This window comes from Euwallacea similis, chromosome 18 (genome assembly GCF_039881205.1).
Source record: "Euwallacea similis isolate ESF13 chromosome 18, ESF131.1, whole genome shotgun sequence".
Lineage (NCBI taxonomy): Eukaryota > Metazoa > Arthropoda > Insecta > Coleoptera > Curculionidae > Euwallacea > Euwallacea similis.
This window is the reverse complement of record NC_089626.1, coordinates 2,696,615-2,711,268: the sequence shown is the minus strand read 5'-3', so window position 1 is coordinate 2,711,268 and position 14,654 is coordinate 2,696,615. Positions and strand designations below refer to the sequence as shown.

General features: G+C 39.7%; 1 protein-coding gene across 2 annotated transcripts; it reads left to right on the top strand.

Annotated features, from left to right (window-relative positions):
• On the top strand, window positions 1-14,325 carry LOC136414897 (uncharacterized). 2 transcript variants are annotated; one of them, XM_066399181.1, is made up of 16 exons: window positions 1-94; window positions 149-398; window positions 3,765-4,061; window positions 6,907-7,150; window positions 7,203-7,548; window positions 7,603-7,959; window positions 8,170-8,372; window positions 8,997-9,221; window positions 9,277-9,515; window positions 9,569-9,795; window positions 9,852-10,148; window positions 10,372-10,680; window positions 10,781-11,195; window positions 11,257-11,587; window positions 11,675-11,762; window positions 12,505-14,325. In XM_066399181.1, the coding sequence occupies exons 1-16, from the start codon at window positions 7-9 to the stop codon at window positions 12,549-12,551; spliced, it is 3,963 nt and encodes a 1,320-aa protein (XP_066255278.1). In that variant the 5' UTR covers window positions 1-6; the 3' UTR covers window positions 12,552-14,325. The 2 variants fall into 2 exon arrangements, with proteins under 2 accessions (XP_066255278.1, XP_066255277.1); XM_066399180.1 differs by having other exon boundaries at window positions 11,257-11,762.
• Window positions 14,326-14,654: the final 329 nt, after the last annotated feature.

The window sequence follows — 14,654 nt, the reverse complement described above, 5'->3', positions numbered from 1 at the left end:
TCCGCCATGAATCCACTGTGGCTCCTTCTGCCCAGCTTGACCCTCGCGGCTTTGATCGACCCCGATTACGAGCGATGCTTATTAGACGAACCAGGTAAGTCCGACGCCATCAAACTCGTCAAAATTAATCGGCGTCAAACTTCCGCAGAGGTGAGCCCGAAGAAGTATTTCTACTTCAACGGAACGTCTCTGGATATCAGGCTGGAGACTTCCGACCGAATCACCCATCAACTGGTCACATGCGTGTTTTACTACTTCATCCATGAAGTCGTGGGGTACACGAACATCAAAATAATCGAGGGGACAGACAATTTTGAAATTGCGGAAGTCATACAGCGGCTCACCGATTTCACGGGGGGCGACAAGAAGACTGATGGCAACGGAAAAATCCCCCCCCCGTAAGTATCTCTAACGTTCCTATATTGAGAATAGCAGAATTAATGGCTATTTGTATATGTCGTCTGCATGTTTTTCAACGTGGACTGTTTCCACAATCCCCGCAGGGGCCTCGATTAATTTATCTTTGATTTTTTCTTTAATTCGTCTAAATTCGGCCATATTTAGCTTGCCTGAGGTGGGGCTTTTAGTAGGCCGAAAGTTCTGTGCTCAGACGTGGACAACCAAGGGCCAGGTTTGGTTGGTCTAGAAGGTTTGGTTGGTTTCGAAGGTTTGGTGACACCTACCGCCAATGAATGCGTTGCTAAACAATAACAATTAATAAGAGTTTGTGCAAGCGGCCATTTGACCAGTCTTTTAAGCCAATCTCTGACATACGGTTTCTCCGCGTTTCAGACCTAACAACAATTACCAAGCCTCGATGGGATAGTGAAATCGTTTTGAATTTAATTCATCAGGGGGGTTTCCATTTTCCTCAACACGTTGACTGCCAAACAGGAGATAACTCGTGATGGGCCATCTTTTAGTGGACGTCCACCACGAGTTAGTTATCTTCCTGAAGGACTCTCTTGGACCGCCGAGCACGAGCTTTCTCGCACTAAACGCATCGAGGCTCTAGTCTTGGGGCGTCTGCAAAAAAATGTTTTTCAATATATTTTAATCCAATACTCGGAATTTCGAGTCGCGGCCAGTTTTAACGAACGAACCGTGGCAGTCGACGAGTTGCAATCGGTTCCGTGCTCGATCCCGGCAAAGCGAGTCGACCTCGAGACTCAAACCGGACTCGATCCTCGGTTTGATTTAATATGGAAAATGAACGGGAAACGTAGCCCCATTTTGACGCCCTTTCCGTAAAAGCTCGCGAATCCCCAGTCGTTAGGGGGGGGACGCAGCATTTTTATTTTGTCGCGAGCGTTCTCCGTCTAAAAGCTCGTTTTTGCACATGTTCCTAATGACCACCGGAAAACTACCTGCATTACTTCATTAAGCTTCCTTTTGCAGAAGAAATCCTCGATTTCTCGAAAGTAATAAATAAATACCACACGTTCATTCTCCCGACCTTCTTTTTTCACGACATATCCTTAATAATTGTATTCTTCTAATAATAATAATAATTGTTGTGTTGTTGTGTGTTTTTCCGTCCAGTTAAAGCGCGGTTACATGTTAAACCCGACAATTATCTGTTTTTTGCTTACATAATTTAATGGGACGTAATGGTTATTTTCCAGTCTGCTTCGAACTGGCGGAGTTGCGAACGTTCCCCGAACTCTGACTTTTCGTTGTGGTTCTTTGGCTGATTATACAGAAATGTGCCCGCGTTTAAACGTTTCTGCCGGTATTGTAATTGAACAATTTTCACTTGAAAAATGCGGCAACTCGTAATTAAATTTAATGCGAAATGATTAATGAATGTATTTTTTCATGGGAACGCCGCTATGCTTCCGCTTCCTTTTCCTGATAAACCAGCTATTTATCCACAACGATAGGCACATGCTCTCGATGCATTAAAAGAAATTGCCAGATCGTTTGAACTGGATTTCGAAGTAATCGGGTGACGGACGCGATCAAATCAGAACGACACGTGTAAGGGAAAAACACTTTATTTAATTTAATACCATTATTTAAAGGAGTAGTTTCAACAAGTGAACAATAACCGAACGAGCGTTTATTGAATTTCCAAGAGCCTGCAGTGTATTGATTCATTCGTTTATTTTCATATTTCAGCAATGTTGTTATGTCAGCCAGCTGAATCATTTTATTTGCATGGTTTTCAATTTAATACGTTAAATTGTTCCCGGCGATTTAGGTCAAATTTATCAGTTCCCATGTGATCGGATTTAGATCTGTTTAACGCTCATTAATGGTTCGGATCTTAAACTAATTCCCACCGCATAGAACCGGGGAGATGCGAAAGTTAATTAATCAAATAATAAACAGTAACAAAGGCACTCTAATGACGCAATAGCTTTGACCTCCGTGGTCTTTTTTTTCAAAGGCCATTGCCTCAAATTCGCCACTAATGACTAGTTTTCATTTGTTTCTTCGAGAATGCGAACATTGTTGCGTGACTTCAATTTGTGATTCGATTGTTCGAGGGGCCGGTGAGAGAGCCTCACCGCCGCTAGAAAGTTTTGTGGGTTGCAAAAATCGGGCGAGGACTTCGCTCTTCTCTGCGTCATCTGCAAGCACGCGTATCTGGCACGATTAGGAGGTATTAGCTTCAACCAGAGGCGCATTCAGGAAGGGGTTCCTCGTCAAGTTAGAAGAGTGAAATGAAAATGCAACCCGCAATACATCAATCTCGCAGCGACGCCATTTCGAGCATTCCGGCGATGAGAATCCAAAAAAATCGGTTTTAGGGTTGTTTTTCCATGTTTTCAGTGTGAAGTCGTTGAGTTAGAGACCGTGATTTACGCGAAAATCCCCCGGATTGCAGTGATTTAAAGCAGGGACAGTCGTTTGAAAAAGGTGTCAGCCGTTATCCAGCTAGCACAGCATCCTTAGAACGCATGGAGCAGGCAGAAATTCTACGGCTTTTTGCATGTTTACGTGTTTTTATTCCCCACTAAAAACAGATGGCTTTTTTATCTGCCTCGTCATTCTTTATTTTGCCAAGAAACCGAGTTCTTCAGAGCGTGTTTGTCTTTTTCTTTTTACGTTTATTGCAGTACATATTTCATAACGCTTCCAAAGCCGTTTGAGAAGTCCCAGAGCTTATTTGAAGAATACGCCGTGTTTTGAACATTATCATTTCAAGAGTTCCCATCATAAAACCTGGCAGTTGTGCGGCATTAAGAACTATGCGTCCCTCTCGACTCTTCGCAACCAGCTCGACTTGGTCGTTAGGCAACAACTCTCAATATTGCCGCCTGTGAAAACTATGAATTGGCATAAATTAATATTACTGTAAGCAAACAGGTCTTTTCTTCTAGCCAAACTAGTTCGCCATATTTTCGGTGTTTGTTTGATCTGCGGTCACAAGATAAGGTCGTGATTCCCATATTGTGATGCGTTCCCATTTTAATATTAATAACAAAAATAAATAGGCGATCGATACTGGCATGGAACGTTGTTTTGACTGCGAAATTTGAGTGGCAATAAACGTGGCGCTTTAGGGTCTTTTATTTTGTGTAGGCATCCAGTGAATTGAAGCGCTAAAGTTTTATGAACGACATTGACCTCCCCATTGACGATCAAGTTCAAATGGTCACCCTGTGACGTTAATCATGCAAGCGACATTACAACACGTGTATAACTCATTTATTGGTTTAATTGAGCCACTTGGTTTTTTAAATTGAGAATGGACGTAGGAGGCGTGAAATTTAATCGAACTCCTCGGCGCTCGCTTAATTACCAATTATTTCCAGGGAGGCCAATTCGACTATTAATCTCGAAGTGTGGATATCTCCAGAATACGACACCTACGTTACAGATTTCGTCAAGGAATGCGGAAACTTGTCGCCTCCTGGTAGATTCGGATGGTTCATTCCTATCAACCTCACTGAACCCATCAAAAAATACTACGGCCAGACTGGCAAGACGGACATCAGAACTATCCATTGGAGACATTTCAGAGAACGAGACTTTGTCAAGTTTTTCGAACTCGACAACAAAGTCTTGGATACGCTGATGAAGATAGCTTTCGAAAACACCAATACAAGTTGGTAAGTTTTGCCAATTACAAGTTATTACTGTGTAAGGTCGATAATAGCCGATAACCACAACGGCACATGACAAGTGCATAAGAAGGCCTTTAAAGCACGCGTCATAGTAGCAATACCTGCATCTCGCAGGCCCTTTAAACGTCGATTCTAATCCATGCGTAATAAAAATATTTATATAATCCTTCGAATGTAGCGCTCTAAAATAGCACGAAGGTTGCTGAGTCATTTATGTAAAATTCGCCAGTAAACAACCATCAAAAACAAGGTTCTTCGTTGGTCGTTGATCCCCGTGAGGTTGATCGCCACTTATTATATCTTCCGTTGTTTCAATTCAGTATTGTTAACAATAGGGGGAGGGCATTTATGGCTTTACATGCGAAGATGCCGCACGCGATTTGCATGCAAATTTCTTGCCGAAGTCATAGTTTGCACTCAACTGAAATGGCAAGGACGTTTAAGGCTGCGAGCGTTAATAAAGGGTGATCATTAAAAAACCCCAAGTAGGCGTTAGAATATCAGAGGCACGTCTTGGATAAATTCGCCAGCTGTTATCTATTCGTCGCATGTATGATGGTAAATAGTAAATGGCTTAATCAACGTCCTACGTTTCCGGTTCACTGTTAGCTGCGAGGTTTTGTCAATGTTCACCCGTTGTATATTCATTGTCATTTAAATGTTAAACCGAATTTATTGTAAACAACCGAGGCGATTTCTTTATGCACCGACAGATATGGTATTTTATTAATGTCAAACAGTCATAGTTTGCGCGATTAAATGCATCAATCTCCGCGATTTTTTAACTTTAGCGCTCGAGGTTCAGTTCTGCTTGTAGTTACAAGTCGTTATAAACCGATTTATTGCGTGTTTGCTTAAAAGTAGATTACTTATTTGTAGGCACGTCATATGCATAAAGCACGTTATATGTACACACATACATACATATATATCATATATACACATATATACATGCATATATAAGGGCGGAACGCCCTTGCACCATGCAATTGAGTTGTTAAGTCGGTTTTATTATGCCAGATATACCATAAATTTAACTTGCCTTTATTTAAATGTTCTATGGGAAAATAGTGATTTTCATTATTAGATAATGTTATTAAAGCACCTTTAAACCGAAGATTAATTCACAGAACTTCGCAATATTTTATTCGCTATTTTGTCAACAAATTGAGTAAAATCAAGGGAGTGCTTGTATAGCCGCTCGTCATGCCGATGTTAATATTGGACAAATTTCAGGTGAATTACAGATTCAAATGTAGTAGTTGAGTTCGCCACTTTATCCACAAATTTAATAGCAAGGAGCCGTCGTTGCATCCACTATTTCGATACGGGTGGTAACCTTTTATCTGTGACTTTTATTATATCAAATGCTCCTTATGCTTTCTTTTTTAACATCAGCAAAATCCGCATTTATTTGACTTACACAAGTATTGTGTGCAATCAGTAACTGCAACGAATTTCTCAATAAAAAAGCCACTTAAACATAATATTGCATGACTTACTTCAACACGACTGCTCTATTATTATAATCGGGAATGCCCTGAAGGAGCTTGTTAAAAGAACATTCCTCCATATGAACGCTTATAATGTTGTGCTTAAACGCATGTATATGAAAATGTACTGCGTATAGCGTCCAGTGGTGGATCGAAAAGGGCTGAAGAAAGGGGAAGGGCACTTGTCCCTCGTGTCCCCTTCTCTGGATGCACAACTGATTGCATTTTAAGCCGGATTTATAGATTCGCGTAATGTGAGATTAGCGTAACAAAAAGTTGCAGCTTCTTTTATGAGCCCAGATATAATTTTCAAGAGGGAGAAGCCACTGCGAGTATGCAGCAACGAGAGAAACGGCGAACGTTACATAACAGCACTTTCATTTGTATTTATCCGCGGGCAATGCTGATGTTATCTGGAGCAATGTCCTAAAATAATTTCATTCATTAAGTCATTTGACCGTTTGGGTCACTTGTTTGGGTTGCATAAGGTACCAGAAAATGCGATGCCGCTCATTCATGTAGTGTAACGAACAGCCCGGTTAAACAAACTTGATAGTGAAGTCAAAGACGCATGAGGTTGAATTATACTGAAGGCTTTATTCTCTCTCGTACAATTATTATTTTCTTATTAGTTATTATTACAGTGAAATTTTGTGTTGAATTTTACTAAAAGTATTTTAATATGTTCGCATATAATTAAACCTTCAAAGTAATCTAAAGATAAATTCATTTATAGCCGAATAAATAACCCGGCCGTAAAGTTCTGGCGACCTTAACAATACATATTTTATTGTTTTTTTTGCTAAATAATGATACTTTAGCTGCATAAATTCGATCTGTGAGAAAGAACCTTGTTTGAAGAGCGAAGTATATACTGCTTGTGTACTTTTGATAGTATACAGTAATACCACAAAAATAAATTTTTGCTATCTGATTCCCCGAATCCTGAATTTGTTGCACGCCGAGGAATGCGAAAAACACCAATATGAAGGCTTGGAATAGGCTGCAGTTGTTAGTTCAAGAGGGATCAAAACAAGGTCTGTTTGGATAACCTTGGTCGTGTAACTGGTTAATAGCAGGAATGATCCAATCTTATTAAATATTTATCAAAACCAAAAACAAAAGTTCCCATCAGATACGCTTACAAATAGATGGATTGGGATATCCGTACTTTAGTGCTATAAAAAACATTTAGGCCGATACCTATTCTCTTTTTTTACCGTTTTTTATGAGGTTAAAATTTTATATTGATTACTGAGCCTGCTATTGCTACTCCAAGGCGAAACGCTGAGAGAACATACCCCAGTTTAAATGACTTTTATACGTATTTTAATCAGGTTCGCATGTCCGGACTCAGAGGGATGCGTGAACAGTACCTTTGTGCCACCCCAATGCCAAGGCACTCAAGTGTGCGCTCTACTGTTAACCGCCGATTACACAGCTTTGAAATTCGTTAAGAAACACATAATGGAAAACGAACTGTTCGTGAAAGTGTTATTCCTGGGCAAAAAACTGGAATCTATGGTCAACTATATCAAGAACTCTGTCTACAACCATCCCATAAACAACAACAAGAGCCTGGTATTTAAATTGGTTAACAATATTTGTACAAACTATAGCAATTCTAAAATAGGTAATTCTGAGTTGGACCCCAAGCGATGTCATTTTGTACGAAAGAGATTTCATTACTGTCTCGTTTGAAAATTGCGAATCGCTGAATTTCACTCAGGAAAGTGGCTACAAATATGAGATGCACCGGTTAGTCAAAGTGGCCTGGGATAAAGTGGAAAAATATGCCAGCCCTTTACATTATCATCTACGCAGATTCAAGTTTGATGCAAAGCAATACTCCGACATGTTGAAGTTGTATGAGGATAATAAAACCAAAAGAATTGCGGAAGTGGCATGCATGTGGATGAGGAACAATAAACACACATGGCTGACATGGAAGCAGAACCAGAAAAATTACATCTATATCGGTAACTGTTTTTTTTTTGGAGGATGAAAAGGTATTAAATAATTCCCAATTTCAGGTGGAATTTTCCCAATGTCTGGATCATCTTACGCAGGAAAGGGCATCGCCCGAGGTGCTATGATGGCGATCAGCGCTCTCAATACGAACAAAACTGTCCTTTCTGAGTACGACTTTCACATGATCGCGACAGACGGCATGTGTCAGCCAGATAATGTAATGAAGAACTTCATTGATTTTATCGTGAACAAAGAATACCACAACAGTCTGGTTGGGGTGTTAGGGCCAGCCTGTTCTGACACTGTCGAACCATTGGCGGGGGTGTCCAAGCATTATCATACATTGATTATATCGTATGCGGCGGAAGGGTCCAGTTTTTCCAATCGGGAGAAGTATCCATACTTTTTCAGGACGATAGGTAAGGATTCGTATTCATTTTTCCTCTTTATATGTATAATATAAATTGTGTATTCACCATTTTGTCCACAACTTTAATGATGAGCATTCTTCCACCTTCGATATTGGCAACATTTTCGTTGTCGGCGGGTTTTCGCCTACGTCTATTGTTATAGGACTTCGTTTAATTTTAAAAATTAAACAGATAATAATGATCACTTTTCCTTCACAGGCGAAAATATGCACTACAGACACGTCTATCAAGAATTATTTCAAAAATTCGGATGGAAAAGAGTGGCAGCCTTGACTGAAGACGGCCAAAAGTATACAGAATACATTTCTCTGATGCAGGATGATTTAGAAAAGAGCGGTGGCATTACCTTCATTGCAAATAAGAAATTTCCTAGAGAACGCGAGTCTGATACCATGACAAGAGTAAGAATTGTTTTATTCATAATTTCATATCGTAATTTATACATAAACACTTGAATCACGCGTTTTCAAAAGCTCTACTAAATAACTTATTAGCAGTTCGAAACAAAATAAGTTGTTGGGTCAAATGGATTCCCATTGTATTTTATTACAAGTGTGGTTCAAGGGTCGATTAATGACGCTGCTACAATAATATATCTCACGGTGCCTTATACACTCTGTTTATTGCGCTTATTAAAGCAAAATTAAGGTGAATGACGTTTAAAAATAAAGCTCAGCTGCGTATTTTTCGCCAGTTGGGTTTAAAATTAGCTTTCTAATCAAATGATAATTAAGCGACTACGTCGGATATCGATTAATACGCTCAATTGGTGTAAATTAGTACGTGGTTCATTGTGGGAAATTTCGATTATTAACGTCAAGGTGGCTTCTGGAATTTTAACTGATTTTGATGTATTTATTTGTCTATTAAGGACATTTATTTTATTAGTTTATCCATTAAAATAGGAATTTATGAAAACTGAAAACAAGAATTCCCATTAATTACCCGTACTAATGTAATTTATCAATTTTTCTTTAAGTTTTCGTAAACTATTTTGTCTTCAAAATTCTTCTATTTATTTTCAGTATTTAGAAGATCTGGAGGCGAAAAATGCTCGTATAGTGATTGCCGATGTAGTTGATGAAGTCGCGCGCCAAGTTATGTGTGAAGCCTACAAAAAGGATATGACTGCTTACCAGGGATATGTTTGGTTCCTGCCCATATGGCTAGAAAGTACGTGGTATGATACGGATAAATTTAATGTCCATAAGAACGAGTCGGTTAATTGTACTACTGCCGAAATGATAAAGGTATATAAGCTGATTTTTCTGAATTATTGCTTGCTTAATTTCAAATAAATTTCAGGCCGTTACCGGCTATTTTTCAATGACCCATGCCTATTACGCTCCGGATAATCAAATAATGCAGGAGAACATCACAGTACGGGAGTGGAGAAATAAATACGAAAATGCATCCAGCAATATGATTTCGGACTATGCAGGTTTTGCCTATGATGCTGTTTGGGTGTATGCTTTGGCCCTTGATAAATTATCAAAGAGCGACCCTGAGGCACTGGCTGACATGCATTCAGCAAATACTACTGGGTAATAGTAACCCCTCCTTCATTTGGGGCACCTTACATTTTTTTTTGTTTCAGCAAATTGGTGAAATTAATTGAACAAACGGATTTCTATGGCGTGTCCGGCAGGATAAAATTCCGTGGTGCCCCTTCGCGTTTCTCCATAATTAACGTCCTTCAGTGGTACGATAATTGCACTCACATGATCGCTGAATTCTTTCCCAATCTCACCGACAGCGATCCAATAATACGCGGGGGTAACTTGAAGCTTTATCGCGAGAAAGTTCGCTGGTTTACATCGAACGGTAAGTCTCCGTTTGCGATAACTCTTATTTGCTTTATGGATTATTTATTTTCTCAGGACACGTGCCTGAAGACGGCGCAGTACCAATCGACGAATGCGCCATCCAGCTGATGGCCACCGCTTTTAACGTCCAGTGCCAAACTGCCCTGATCATATTAAACGTAATGGTGGCTATGTTCCTGGGCGTTACCGTCATGGGTGTCTGTCTCTATCTGAAGTACAAGTATGACAAGAAAGTGAAGAAGCAGAAGGCATATATGAAGAAATTGGGGCTGAGATATGAACGAAAGTATACTATGGATCTTGAGGAATTCGAGATCCCGAAAGAGAACATCGAGATAACTCGGAGATTAGGTGCGTTAACTTTTACTGGACGTTGCACCATACAAACTCCACTCAATGATTGCGTCGCAATTTAGAAATTTTAGTAAGAAACTTCTAATTTTTTTAAAATCTAATTCAAAATTAAAATCTTTGAAAAGTTGGTTAGTGCTAAAGCTTTGAGGGTGGGAGTGAATTTACCACATAATGGCGCAATACATTTTCAGGTTCGCATTCACACGTATTTAATTTTCAGGCGAAGGCGCCTTTGGAATGGTGTACGGAGGGGATGCATACATTCCACCGTACGGATGGTATCCTGTAGCGGTGAAGACTCTAAAATCCAGCTCCACGGCCGAAGATCAGATCGATTTCTTGTCAGAGGCCGACAACATGAAGCGATTTGATCATAAAAACGTTGTCAGGTTGATTGCCGTTATGACGAAGGCCACACCTTTGGCCACTCTTATGGAGTATTGTCTCTACGGAGATTTAAAGAACTTCTTGCTCTCTCGGAGATATTTGCTGGCCGAGCGAGCAGCAGAGGATAATAAGAATGTTGAAGGTTAGTGAACTTTAAATAGATTTGTCCAAAACATGCTATGGAACACCTTAGTTATATTTCCGCTACGACGATGTATTACATGTTAATATTTGTTTTTAAGCTTTGGAAGACATTACCCCTAAACGCCTGACCAACATGGCCTTGGATATAGCGCGAGGTCTTAGTTATTTGGCGGAATTAAAGTACGTTCACCGGGATTTGGCGTGTAGAAATTGCTTGGTGAACGCGCAAAAAATGGTGAAAATTGGGGATTTCGGCATGTCTAGACCGATGAGCGACTACGCAAGTTACCATTTCACCAGGAAAGGAATGTTGCCGGTGCGATGGATGGCCCCGGAAAGCTTAACGTCGGGTGTGTTCAGCACTGCCACTGACATTTGGAGTTACGGAGTGGTCTTGTATGAAATAATTACGTTTGGCTGTTCGCCGTGGGTCGGAAGAGCGAATATGGACGTTGTGGATATGGTGATAGATGGACAGTCGCTAGATGTTCCCAAAGGAGCAAAGCCTCAGCTGTAAGTATATTACTCAATTTTAATTCCTACGCAATCCTCATTTTCTCGCCTTGCATTTCAGAGAGGGTTTAATGAAATCCTGCTGGTCCCAGGACCCCAAAGAGCGACCTCCGGCCTCCGAGATCGTCGAATACATCGCTAACTTGCCCAAACTTCTCAATCCTTGCATGGTCCCATTGCAGTCCATCACCATGGATGACGGTGACGGTCTGGGACCCGCTGTCGAATGCGACTTCCATTTGGGTCACATCGACACGCTCCCGAATACCGCCAACATTAATTCCGGGGATCGGCCGAGGAACCCTTACGCCTTCACCCTTTGGCCGCAGACGCGGACGACAGGTTCGAAGGCGCCCCTGCCGCCCCTCATTACCGACCACGAAGAGTCGACTGTAAGTATGCAATTAGAGAATTACTGCCCGAAAGAGCCCCTACTGGGCCCCAGTAAGTCAAGCAGTAGTCTAATCGGTTTTGGGAAGTTCAACATGCACAGCAATAGGAGGGATTCCGGGTGTCAGAACGACGATGAAGGTTTCGGAAATAGTCCGGCCAACGGTTTTATCAATAGTAAGTTGTAATTGTTTTTGTGTAGCTCGTTTTTTGCCTCCTGGAAGGGAAGCGTGCAGTAGTGGTAAAGAGGGGAAGAGTTTGGTAGAGTTCAGAAAGGCCTCTAGTGTCGTTTCATTCCCGAGTATCGATATAAGAGACCTCTTCTCATGTTTTGCGTTAGTTGACTTTATGGAAAGTTTATTTTGTTTCTCGTTTGAGTTCTTATTGATTTTAGTGACCACAGAATTCAGTAGTATAAAATTGATTTCATACCGTCTGTGATTCCTGTCATTGTTAAATCCTGAAATCGAACCTGGAATTGTGTCAATCAGTTTTACTCGTTACAAATACAATAAAGTTCTGACCGTGTGGGTGCTAAAGTATAAACAAAACCCCCTGTTTAGCCAAGTTACCTAAGTAGAAACTTGAAGTGTTCCATTTAATCAGTTTTAAAAGAAACTTGAAACGCGTGAGTAGGACTAATGGTTCCTTAATTATCAAAAAAAGCAACGTGACGCTATTCTTTTGTCACACTAATCCTCCGGTCTCAAACTAATGACGTCATTGGCGAGTGTCGAGAAATGCAGTGGCCACGTTGCCACATTGTGATAAAAGCCGTTAGATTTTCTGTTCTCTACGGAGACATTCTTTAGTCTGTGGAAATTTTTGAAAAATTAGTTTCTTGTGATGATGTCATAGGAATATGCATGATATTGTTTTTGCAATATGAATTATCTTCAATATTTTTTTCAAATTCTAGAGGAGAAACGGTGGATTACCCGACTTTTCAAATTCCGCCAAGTTTAGCGGGTACATACATATTGATCCCTTTCCTTGGAATCTGCGTTGTTTCTTACAACTAAGGACCGATTTTTTTATCATCGATTGTTAAATTTATCCTTTCAAAAATTTGTCTCTGCCATCGACGTGAAACTTCCAGGTTAGGCACACATGGAGACTGATAATTCAATGAAAAGGTTTTAGATAATAATCTATTTTTTATTATACCATAGTTTATATTTTTATAGCCTAAGAAGCATCGTTTCAGAGAGCGACAAACTTAATTATGCCTAAGTATACTGTTTATTTCGGAGTGTTTCGCCCTTAAACCCGCCATTTCAGAGACTTATTTTCACGAACTTAGAGCGTGATTACCGTACACTGCCAAGAAGATTACTGACGAGAAATTGTCTCAGTTTTAAAACGAACTACCAAATACTACCTCAAATTAGTTGGTTTTACTGTAGAAAAATCCGCCTTGACAATCCCAAACACCGTGAATGCACTAACGAAATTGTCAAACTTCAGAGAGGAGGAATCAAATTGGGCACACCAATGAATAAACCAAAACATTTTTTACGAATAGACCATCGACTTACGGGTAATTGAAACGAGATGCTTCCGAAATCAACTCTATACCAAGATCGCCACATCGAATATCACATTAAATCATGTTCATTGTTTAGGATATCGAGTCGTTTGACTTTTGTACTGAGGATGTTTAACACTTTCGCATTACTCTCCCTCGCATTTAACACGTAGGGAGGCTTTTTTTAAGTTGAGGTGTCGCCTCATCACTTTTGCCAAAGATCACATTTAGACTATGTTGGTTTAGCATTTTGAGGATGTGGAAGAATTATCGTTAGCAATACATTATCCACTTCGAATATGGTAAAAATCGGAGTGGTTGTGACGTTGCACAATACTTGAGCCTTATATAACTGATTCTTCAGTATAAAAGTGTTAAAACATCTACATCCGTTTAATATTTGTCTAGTCATAGAGTAATCTTTTTGTCCTAGGTAGTATATTTTATTGATTATGTAACATCACGTTTTAAGCAAATACCGTAGAATAAGGCTTCATCTACTCTATAAGAACCGGGAATATTTTTGCTACTTACTGAAGACGTTTCGTACACTATTAAACAACTAAATTTCCGTTTTGGAAATCGCAATATGCGGGTGAAGCAGAACCACAAGCATCACGACTGAAGTACATACTATTCTGCCAATAGCCAATTTTTCATTAGAATAATTACTATTTAGCCAAGTTGTGTAAGTACAGTATAACGTAATTAATTCGTTGAGGAGGTTCAGTGCAGACTGATAATCGCGTAAACTAATTAAAAAGATTCTTGAAGTTGATTTAACGTTTACATGCAAATCTCACAGCCACCATGACTGTTATGTTCCTAAGAAATGTAATATTCTAAACGTACACGTGTAATATAATCGGCGCTTCTTTTCTCAGTACAAGTTGAAGGATTGAGCGGCATTTCTTGCTATCTATCTAATTCGACGTTTCTGTTATTCGCGGTAATAACAACGGGTAATTTGTGTGCAATTAGCAGTGTAAGTTTTGTACCGACCCATTTAATCTAATAATAATAATAACAATAAACGCACCACATCAGTTTTATAAGATTTGTAGGTAAATAAATATTTGATTTGTACCTGACTGATTATTTATTATTATTATTACTGTAGTGCTATTGTAATGTTTATTTCGTCCAAATATTCATCAAACTGTAGAAAATAATAACTTATTTTACCCTTTAATAAAATCATTTTATACAGAAGTTTGGTTTCATTGTTAAGAAGTGCGTTCTAGCGTGCGGATGTCGATCACGAGTCAGGCATAAAAGGTTTTGATTGGGCGGGTGCGAGCAGTCATGGCTGCAGCAAAGCAGTCAACGAGCTGAAAGTCGTTCATTAATTTTAAAAATCTTATATTAATGGGGGTCATTAATAAACGATTTTGTATGCGTTAAAAGATTTTGTTATTACTCAGTCGGCGAACTTTTATTAGTGGCCCCCACAAATGAATAATTTTGTTGATTTCTAATCAATGTATGGTTTGGGTAATGGTCAAAAGTATCTCCCTGGAAGGGGCTACCTGCTCTTTGCC